Consider the following 11505-nt stretch of genomic DNA (forward strand, 5'->3'; position numbering starts at 1 on the left):
GCACGTCGGGACAAGAGTAATCGTACATCCGTAAGAAGCACGCGATACCGCATCAGTATTCCACTTGGTTCTAATTAAATTTAACTATCTAATTAATGAACGCATACATGAAAAGTAATTTAAATAATGAAGAGCGGTAAGGTGCCGCGGCGGTGACTTCCGGTCTTGTATCCATCGCCACATGGTTTGTTCAAAGGCGGTTAACGTGTATAAGTGTAGCTAGTTCGTTTATTCGATTCATCACTGAGAAGTCAAAATTCTCCGCATAACATGGTTCTGCATACGAAAGACGAAGAAAATTACTTTTCGCACGTGGTTTTGAGACATTCCTGAAACCGTTGAGCAGAATAAGAGGGAATGTCGCGAGCCGTCCGTCAACATGGCATGCGGTTATATGCATAGACTTTGAAGAGATGTTTAAAAATTATGACCTCTGTCCAGCGAATATTGACCGCGTAGTTTTATACGTAAAAAAAAAAGTGGGAACTTCGCTGTATACACATATCACGAAGGGTTTAACGGCAGACAAATTATTCCATGCATTCAAACGATTGCTTAGAGCCCTTATAGAATATCAGAGAGAAGAACGACGGCGTTGCTGCGATGCACGTATGATTGTGTCAACCACGCAACCAATGCCATGACGAACGAATTCGATAGCCAAACGTGCCCAGAATTACAACGCGATTTCCGAACATGGCGCTGATTGTCTCAAAGATGCCTTAAATGGCATTGGTCACATCGCGTTAGTATGTGACGTTAATTTGCAATGAACAGCGCAAAGAATATATAGTAGAGCTCAAAGAAAATTTGATTAAAATAACAGATAAATGATATAGACTTGACAATAAGAGAATATACTAACAGTCCAATCACGATATAATTATATCCGAACTTAAATAAAAAATTCTCTAATGCTACGGATGAATCTACCCATAATAAAATATGAGCAATTAGCGGAAAAGTTTCGTTGCGAAGCGGATGTTCGTGCTCATCAGCCCCGACCATTTTAGTGTATGAAATGCCAGTATGATACATGTGGAACCATGAGTTGTAAGCGGCAAAAAAAGTGTCATTTTATACAGATGTATGTAATATGTAACACGCGACTTTCTCACAACGAGACATAACGCTGCGACATTTCCGCTGTTATAACAATTAAAGGAAAACGCGAAGCGCAAAGAACAAAAATGCGGATGATAAAACGGATTGGTTTCGGTATTCAGGTATATTAGAATGTATATACGATCATGTATTGTCGAAATCCACTAAAATTAAGTCACAAATCAATACAAAAACCAATAAAAATACAAGAACAAGTTAGGTATTGTCAGTTTCTGTTGTGAAATTAAGAAAGATCCCCAAGCTATAGGATCTCTTAGGACTTAGGTATAAGTCGTGAAGTCGGACCTCGCTGCTTCGTGTAGTGATATTGGAATATCGTTCCAAGAGCTACGTACATACGTTGTGGGCACATTTTTGTTGAAAATCAATTATGTATACTATAGCGACAAAGTGATCACGGAGACTAATCTGTTCCAACATCACTACACGAAATAGCGAGGTCCGACTTCACGACATACGCCTAATTGCTGCGAGATCCTAGGGCTTGAGGATCTTTCCTAATTTCACAACAAAGACTGGCAATATGTAATGTGATGCGGTTTTGGTAAATTGGCGGATTTTTTTACATTTCAGATGTTTTTGCCTGGATTTCATTACTTTTTCTAAGTATGCGGAAATGGTACTGCTATACCGCAGTAACCAATAAACTAATTGTCAGTAAACCACAACTTTTGACCGCCACGATGAGAACGCGAAATAGCAATGCAATACCGATGCTGCCGATCTAATTGGCACAACTCTACGTACATATTACTAAATAAACATAATTCCGATAGATTTTTTTCACTATTGTTATATTACCTACTTCAGCTGACTCAACATTATTCATGTTAATTACTATCAGTAGTTAAGTTCTACCAAAGTCGCGTTACGAATGATTACCTCATGGTGCTCGACTAGTTTTACATGGTGCAGTCAGTTCCAGTCACGGCTGAACTCTATTCAGTTTTCGACTTCTTTCCTTTTGTTTCACAATTATCATCTTACGATTTTTCTGTTTGTGAATGTCACAAAGTGTTCATCAGATGATGCCTTATTCAAATTTATACCAGAATAATGCTAAGTCTTGTATTAGCAATATTTAAATGTTGTCTCTCGTGTCGATCGTTATTACGTTCGATTTTCGCAATAACGGATGTTTCAGCTTCGGCGTTCTCTGTTCAGAGCTGTATTTGCTCATATGCCGACATTATTTCTCGAATTGATCAAAGACAATTAAGAAGCACAGTTACGAAAGTAGGGCTTGAAAATAATAAAATAAAGCTATTTTCCAAAGAATAAACACGAACCTATAGCTCTTGAAACTGCAAGCTGTCCATTTACCCGCCATATTCCCCAATGGATGACTGCTCCTCCCATATCGTTTACACGCTCCCGTTCGTCCTGAAAGTTAAGTACATCTTTAACAGGCGAACGATTGATACGTATATACGACGAGTAGTAGAAATACAGTTAGATTTATGAATCAGGAACGAGGTGTTAATAGCGCGTTTTCATTGTAGCAGAACGAATTTGTAATTTGATACCGTAAAAGTAGGTAATTTTTGCAGAAGAAATAAGATCCCGAGTATCGCTTGGATTTTGCATCTTCTACTTTGATATGTATAAAATCAAATCCTTTCTCAGTCCAATGAAAATTTTCATGCATTTATTTTCAATACATACGTTTCAGTTTCAGTTGAGGAGTGAAAAGTGATAATTTTCCTATTCCTAAATTTTATGAGAAGGAAGTTCAAGTTGCCTACTTCACAAATCGCTCTGATTTACAGCATTAGCTGCCTATCAACAGTATCAATAGATCTTCAGTTTTTTTTTCAAAGGACTATTGTTTCTATTTATCTGTAATTTAATCTAACCAATAGTTCAGGAAAAGATAAATAAAAAAAATTAATAATACACTTAATGGAATCCCAGGCTACGCACCAATGGAAATATCTTTTGTAATTTGTACACTTTCGAATCACCAGTTACAAAATAAAATTCCATTATGTTCGTCGTTTATTCGTTTGGCATATGATGACTCAAAGGGGCACACAAATTGACGGGGATCGGAGATTGCTGGAATTTCATACGTACGAAGAATATTTAGACTCACTGGTCACAACGGTAGATCTATGCTACCTGAGAAGTACGACGGTAGCTCGTTCAATTGCAGAATTGGGCTACAGATGCATAGGAGAGACTCTGACAAAGGAAGAATTTTACAGACGTCTCAAGGCCGTTGAAAATTTATTGTATCCAACTCGCGGCCCTTATGAACTCGCGTCAGAGTTAATTGTACCAGCTAGTACGCTTCAACAGGAGTTGGCTCTGCGGGAGCGAGCTAACAGACTTGGGACATTGATGACGGTAGTGTTTCTGCGTCATTTCACAAGGTTTGGATTCGAGGTATCGGGCTACATCGACTATAGGCATAGATTGAGCGAGGAAGACTGGACGCCGTTCTTTCAAGGAAAAAAAAAACTACTACCGCTAGAGTCCGATCTGGCTTTTTACCACTGGAGGATGGGAAAAACCGTGTGCAACGAAACACCAAATTTTCATCCATTCATAGACCCCAAGCAGGGACTTGTGTTAAAGAATCTGCACGATCGAAGCATCATTTCTATTGATCCTGACGGACCGTCACCTACGATAAGCACGACGCGAGTAAACGTGAAATGTCATGGTTATGAGCAAGTCGTTTTCTACGACCACGTTGTGAGGCGAAAACTTTGAAGCAAATTACTCAGTTAAATTGATTCAAGAGAGATTATAATTATTTTCCATACTAATAAACTCACATCTCTGTCAGGTTTATGAGGATTTACAAGTTGAGTTATTTGGCCTCGTTTAGCAAGCACGGCTTGAGAATCACCCACCCAAGCGATATAGAGCTTTCTTTTTGACAGTAGAGCACAGACTGCCGTTGTCCCACTGTTGAGATTCTGTTGAAAAAGAAAAAAACAACCAAATATTAGTTTTAGTACCTGGATCAAATTACGCTTCAAAATTTATGATGCCCTGTCGCTTATTGCAGGCTCAATCTTTGCGTGCATATCTGACTGCCCCGACCCATACATATTTAGGTTGAATACAATTTGCCAGATTTATCGTACCTGTTTATTTGATTTTTCAATAAAATGTGCATCTGTGGTAAGGAAAGCATCTCGCAAGGCACGTTCAGGATCTGTGGGATAATGATTACTCTCCGCTAAATATTGATGAAGATGAGCTGCACAATATACCGCTGCATCTTGCCCGGCGTGCCCGTCAAAGACCGCATAGTAGTGTCCTGGAGAATCATCCTGCAAATGGAACAAGTTCCTTATAGATTAGGAGTAACTACTAGGTAAAATTGAATGTTGTACGTTAAATTGTACAACTATATTTTTGTCTCTACAAGAGCAGAAGCCTACCAATTGTCTGTAACTTTGTCTTAACTTACCTGAATACTGAATATGGTGTGCAAGTCGTGTATGACCACGTGACGATCTTCCATTTTCCGCCTGCTATTTTTGATCGCGCATCTCGAGACCAATGGAATTGGGGTGGACGGAGGAGGTGGTAGTAACGCTAACCTACTGTTTTCCAAATAACGTAGGCAGATCTCATTGACCTTACCGATCACAACCTGCATCAGTCTAAGTGGTGCGAAAGCTGAAAAATACAAAATGATTAATAACTTAAAAATGTATATATTAAGCGGTGAATAATCTCTTAGTGATATATTCTGTTAAAAATAAGCGATATCTATATATAGAATATAAATTTAGTCATCACTGATTTGCTAAGCAGGATTTGCTAAGCAGGAGAGTATGCTAATATAACATTCAATATAGTTACTGTTATCCTGAAATCGCCAGCCGCATGCCTCTGACTGTTTACTGCAAATCCGCTTCACTTCCTCCAATACCAATCGGACCAGGTATGATTGTAGACTAGGTGGACAATACCTGAAAAAGAATATAAGACAATGAGAAGATAAACTTGAATTCCGATGAAAACTTTGACAGTAGTGAGATTCTATAAATTTAAGCAGATCAATTGTGACGTTTACTTTCTTTTCTTTTTTTCTTGTGAGACAACTCTTGTGAAGGCAATTTTTTTTCCCAATAAGTTGAACTTTATTTCATTAATTTCTCCACCAGAACTGCAGTGATTTAAATAAATTGCAAACAAAGTAAACTATAAAAGTAAATGTAAAAAATTCTATTTATTTGTATACTATGATAATTTTTTGTATCTTATTTAATAAATCAAGTGTAAGTTCAATGAGTGAGTCATGAGAAATTTTATATGGAAGCGATGGTAACAATCAAACGGAAATATATACATATAGCAAAGATAAAATCGGCTTTATCACACGCATGTATAGTATGCATGAGATAAATATCCTGTTATGGCATGATATGAAATGCTGCGACATTATTCGTGGAGAGGGGGAGCTGCACAGGGCGTTATACACAGAGATAGTCTACAAGTTATCGTTCGCGGATAACGAAAATTGTCGCTCGACATTAGCGTTACCTAGAACCTACTTATAAGTATAACTTTTCTTGAACACCGTACTTAATCAGGCTGGAGGCGTGTGGAAAAACGTTTAGAACTGCTACAGCCCGAGCAACAAGAATCAGATCGAACGAGCTTTCAATAAAATCGTGAAGAACGTAAATTTTGAATTCAACAACGATTGGTTTGATTTATTCTATTATTTTCACGAAGCCCGAAATACATCATATCTTATAATCATGGCAGAAATAGTAGGAGTTTATCGTCACGAACGTAGCGAGAATTTTGACGAATACTTCAAAGCTGTTGGTAAGTTTTTTTTCTCTCAATTTTCGTTCGACACTTTAATCCATAATTCAATTTTTACATTGCCGAATGCAAGGTCTTAAAGGTATATTTTTTAAAAAAAAAGTAAATAAATGAAAATACAATTAGTAGATGAACTACCAAGGTATAAACTATGTTTCGACATTACATTCGTGTTAGACACAACGCGAGCTTTTATCGTAAAAATATAATATTGTAGAAGCATATGCGCCGGATGCAATGATAAGGTTACTATGACTGCAGAAATTACTACAATCACGCATAATGTATGAATCAAAATTTCGCCATTCAACAACGAAATGATTTATTAATAATTCCATGGTCACTGATCCAACATATCAATGCATAGTTATTGGCAGTAAATATTCGGTTACTCTCAGCAGTATTGATAATTACTGCAGGTAGGAGGTTGATTTTATTACAGTGAAGGCTGAATTACTGCGTCATTACAAAAAGCATGCGTATAGACGCAAGTCACATTTTCACGTATATAATGTAGGCATATGCGTATTGATAAAATTTGCAACATATGAATCACGCCCAGAGTATATATCATCAAATATATCTTATCTATAATTGACATTTCGAGACGGCTTTAGAAGGTGGATGACATAAAATTATATAAATATAATTATATATGTTGCACTCGTAATCCAAAACCCACTTTCTGTAACCACACCGATAACTTATCATGGATATCGGTACGTGCCCGATAACATCTTCGTGATGCGAGAAAATGCTGACAAATTATTAGACACAGACTTTACATATAAGCTACGCATCAACCGATGTAAGAATCGATAAGGGATCTGACATTACTAATCAATCATCTTCGTACATACCTATTGCGTCCTTATATACATATACCTAACGAAATTGAAGTTGGCAACGTTATCGTAACGAAACATTAAGAAGAAAGTTACTATTTCCTTATTCTTACAATGATTTTAAAGGAACGAAGAATTCAAAACATCGGTATGTTTTGTTTTACTACGATTTGCTGAATTTCAAACAATTCCAAAATCACAAAGTAACGGGTTTTCCTCACGATCAGCATGAATCGTTGCGATACCGTTACTAACTTCAGTATGGTTATATCTACGTGAAGTTCAAAATCATGAAAGTTTTATTTTTCCAAGAACGTTAATTATATTCCTAATAATGTTGATAATATCATCCGATTCTTACGTAATTTTTACACCTTTGCCTCAACCGCATGACGTTTAATTGGGAAAAGAAATATGACCAAAACAAGTTATAAAAAATCAACGAACGCTTCACGCAGAATTTGTATGATGAGGCTGAAGTTAGTAACGTTAACGTAACGAAACATTGGGGGGAAAAATCACTATTTTGCAAATTTATGGTGACTTTAAAGTAGTTAAGTTGTCAAAGTATGAATACATTTTGGCTTATTACGATTTACTGACTTTCAGACATTCCTGCAATAGCGAAATAACGATTCTTCGAAACGTTTATCAATATAATAACGTTACTAACTTTTCAGCCTCGGTTTGTATGCATTTGTGTATGTACATGTGCATGCGAGTTCCGGTCAAGCGAACGCATTATTTTTTCTTCGTTCGTCCTCGCCAATTTAATTGAATTGAAAGGTGAAAAATTAAATGAGGTGGAAATTATTTCAGGCGTGCCCTACATCGGTAGAAAAATGATGGCCATGAGTAATCCACGTCTGGAAATTGAGCAAAACGGAGAAAAATGGACCATCCGAAACGTGTCTGCGATGCGAACTAACGAGCTAACCTTCACCCCCGGGACTGAATACGAGGAATCGATGCCATCCGGAGATGTAGTCAAGGTCGTACTCTCTTTTCAGCCTTACACTTTTTCTGAAAGAAATCGGAAGGGAATTGTAGAGCGGAAAAAGTTGGATTTCGAACTGATTATCTTTAGCTATCGCTGATTGGAGCGGCGGTCCCATAAGTTTTGGTTTAATTTGATAATAACGTCTCTTTCATTAATCACGGTACTGCTCGTCACAAAACCTCAGATAATATACTATTGTCATACGTCTTTGACGTTCTTGGGTTTTAGAATGTAACAGATGTGGTGGACGGCCGGCTAGTTACGAATTCGATCAGTCCAAACGGTTCCAGAATGACACGGACATACGAGTTCACCCCCGAAGGTGCTATTTTGGTAAGAAACATGTTTACGACTTATCTACATCAGGCATCACGAAGTTTGCAACGTTATTGTAATGATGCATCTTTAGAAAAAACTCATTATTTTGCCAGTTTAGGATTCTCTGTAATTTAGGAAACCGTTAATAAAGTATGAACAAACTCAGATTTTGTAAATTAAACTTTTCCAGTTATTCTAAAAGTGCCAAATATAGTAATTTTTCTTTCTACATTTCGATACGGTAACGTTACTAACTTCAGCCTCGTAAAATGGTCTGATGAGTTGCGACTACATTAGACGTAAAACAAAAATCTCACAATTTGTCATCCTTGCCATTATAAGTACAATCCAACGACAAGTAAAACTAAAAAAAAATGCAGTCTTCTGCGAATTGAGAATAGCGATTATTATACCAGTGCCCCCCTCCCGTTCTCTCGCTACTCGGCAAGTAAACATAACGTTTCTTTCTATCTGATGGTGAGATTCAGATTAATTCTCAGTGCTAAACGACACTGCAGGCGTCCCAAGCGAGGAAATAATGTAGCATGCAATAATTACAAAACAATTCGCTATTTCAGACTATGACACATGAGGCAAGCGGACAAGTGGCCAAGAGATTCTACAAACGTGTGGTCGCTACGTAAATGGTGGTCGGCTGACAGTGAAATTTTTTTTTGATAATAATGTCACATTCCTATTGAGACTACGAACGGTTGGCGTATAACTAATCTTAATTTCTTTACTTTGGATTTATTCCTAAGTAAATAAACTCTATATTTGTAAATTTATGTAGAATGAAGATTGTTTATTTCGCAGCGATTTATCCTGAAACTTTACCCTAATTTCCTCATCCTTACACGTTAGTCGGACGAGGCTGAAGTTAGTAACGTTGACGTAACGAAAAATTACTATTTTGCAAGTTTATAGCTATTTTGAAGTAGTCGAGTTTCATAAAAAAAATATTAATACGTTTTGCCTTACTATGATTTACTGCGTTACTAACTTTAGCCGCATTTAGGTGGCCCGGTTACGTATTGATGAAACTCGCTGTGAATGATTCACTGGGAAACACCTGTGTCGCAAGGTAGTGAGCACCACCTGTCGGCCGGCCTTATAATCGCATGTGTGGGTTTGTGAACCGACGGTAACGTATTTACATGTATAACATATTACTCCAGCTATAAATTGCTGTGTGACCAGGGTTGCCATGGAAACGATGCCGTCTCAATAAATGCAGAGGAATACCACGAGATACCGTTTAAATTTAATTAATACGTTTCCGCGGGAGTTGGTTACATCGATCATGTCGCTTACGAACTGGTCAATTCGCCAATGAATTTCGTATTCGGAAATTCAAATCGAGTCACCTCAGCTGCAGTGCAGCACGTATTTTTACTACGATGAGTCGCCACTCGCCGGCCAGGTGACATGTATAGTATTGCGTAATATTGTATGAGCATCACACATACATAGCATCGATATTCATGCACAGCATGTGACGAGAAAATGGTATTACAGGGCGCGGTCAAGACGCAATCTAACAATACAGAATGTGTCAACTGCACAGCGAGCCGCGAGGATATTGGTCAGAGCCGACCCCACCCCTACCCATCACGTTACGAGTAAAAGAACGTGAGATTGCGTATAATCTGCGATGTGTGGCTGTCAAAACATTCCATTTCCGCGATGTAAACACCGCTGGTAATCGCCGGATCGCAGATAGAGAAGATAACTTGTATTTTTCTGGACTTGATATATATCAATGGCGATGCCGCAACTTTTGTTTGTTGAAAACGTTACAACGGAGCAGCCGTAGAGAGAAAGAAAGCAGTGTTAGGCGTAATATGATTTACAGATCAAAAGATAATCCACCGCATCTTCCGGATCGTTGCTGACTAATGATGTATACACTTACTTTTGATTGAGATACTGTAGCGTCCAGTCGATTATTTCCCCGCTGATCTCAGCTTCCGTGAGATCGTACGAGCTGACTTTTACAGGTAGTTGGTCTTCGGGGTCGACCTGGGCGACAAAATGTTCGAAAAACCGACGATACGCACCGAGGTAATCGCCTTCGCCGCAGTCTGTAGCCATTTTTCAATCTTCTATGTTAATATTTTACAGGTGGGTAAATGAGAAACAATTGACAAACGACACAGTGCCAAGATGCCAATTTCGGATTCACACTTTGAATTACGCGGACGTGTAAACACCCAGATTAGTGAAGAATTGTCGTTTTTTACTTCCGTTTAGCCTTATCGCTTAATATTTGATTTTCACATTCGATGTCTCGTGTAAGAAAAATATTCGTTGATATGCGGTATTTGTACTTTGATTACGTCACTCAACAAACATGCCTAAACTGGATTCGTAGTAAAGGAACTGAACGGGTATGATTATACGCTATCGATATCATCAACGCCTACGGGGAAGGATCAAATATTCAAAACACTCTTACAACACTTGTCTCTCTTTTTCTACAACTCGGCTCGTCGCGAGTCTATCACAACGAAATGAAGTTCACTGCGATTTGCAAACGCGCCACCTATCGCTCACTTCAGGACGCACAGCTGCCAATAGCAGGAAACTTCTGTACCCGCCTGCGTTACACTTCCTCTTCTATTTTTACGACGGATTCTAATACTTAGATGCTGCTGATATGCTTGAATACAACAAACTTGACAACTTGCGGTGCGCGCACCATATTTCCACATATATTTCCAGTGTTACACACATGAGCGGTAGACATGAACTGTCGTCCCCCCGTGGATCACCTAGCGCCAATTATTTGATATATATACATACGTAAACACACACGACATCTCCGACTTCTAACTAAACTGTAATTGTCACTACACAGTGCCCGATATAGGTACAGCTGAGCCATTCTATACTGCGTGATGATTGAGTTGCCACGCAATTCATACACTATGCGTAACGAGTTTGCTAGCTGCAACATGCCATTCTAGGTTAGGACGGCCTGAGTAATCACATGGTCAATGAACGCCAGCTGTACCGTAGCTGCGCCATGAGCAAATGCATCTCATGGAGCGGCATTGGATGCCGATGATTCGTTCATGTTAAGCGTATCGTTGGCTTTTCCGTCATTGTCTAAAGCGTCAAATGAAAAAGGATAGGGAATTGATGCCGGCTAGTCATTAGGCCATTCTGATATAATGGAGATGTGTTTTCTAGCATTACCAGACGTGTCAGTGTTTATACAAATTTTTGTATTGGACTTACATTATCCAAGTCCATGGCAAAAAGTATTTCACAAACTTTCAAATGTTATTGGAACCGCAAGGTATTGAAAACAATCAATGGCACTTGGATGATAAAAAAGAACCCATACCTTTTTAATGAAGGACTTGGTGGGTTATGGAATGCTCGAGAAGCAAGTTGACTTTAGTTCTTCCC

The 11505-nt window shown here is 38.4% G+C and overlaps 2 protein-coding genes across 4 annotated transcripts in view; one reads left to right on the top strand and one right to left on the bottom strand.

Moving 5' to 3' along the window:
• LOC124182076 (mucin-5AC-like) overlaps positions 1 to 11464 on the bottom strand; it is a 43018-nt gene extending 31554 nt beyond the window's left edge. The window contains exons 1-6 of one of the 3 annotated variants that reach the window (XM_046568875.1): positions 11441 to 11464; positions 4951 to 5060; positions 4553 to 4764; positions 4224 to 4412; positions 3909 to 4052; positions 2415 to 2508 (exon numbers count right to left, since the gene is read on the bottom strand). In XM_046568875.1, the coding sequence (XP_046424831.1) occupies positions 2415 to 2508; positions 3909 to 4052; positions 4224 to 4412; positions 4553 to 4744 (619 nt within the window). In that variant the 5' untranslated portion in view covers positions 4745 to 4764; positions 4951 to 5060; positions 11441 to 11464. Of the gene's footprint in view, positions 1 to 2414; positions 2509 to 3220; positions 3237 to 3908; positions 4053 to 4223; positions 4413 to 4552; positions 4765 to 4950; positions 5061 to 10003; positions 10985 to 11440 lie in introns of those variants that run through there. The other 2 variants (XM_046568874.1, XM_046568876.1) reach the window with 2 other exon arrangements.
• On the top strand, positions 5579 to 8876 carry LOC124182087 (fatty acid-binding protein homolog 5-like). Its single transcript, XM_046568898.1, has 4 exons — positions 5579 to 5925; positions 7590 to 7762; positions 7999 to 8103; positions 8667 to 8876. Exons 1-4 carry the CDS (start codon positions 5856 to 5858, stop codon positions 8730 to 8732), a joined length of 414 nt encoding a protein of 137 aa, XP_046424854.1. The 5' UTR covers positions 5579 to 5855; the 3' UTR covers positions 8733 to 8876.
• Positions 11465 to 11505: the final 41 nt, after the last annotated feature.

Source organism: Neodiprion fabricii, chromosome 5, assembly GCF_021155785.1.
Source record: "Neodiprion fabricii isolate iyNeoFabr1 chromosome 5, iyNeoFabr1.1, whole genome shotgun sequence".
Lineage (NCBI taxonomy): Eukaryota > Metazoa > Arthropoda > Insecta > Hymenoptera > Diprionidae > Neodiprion > Neodiprion fabricii.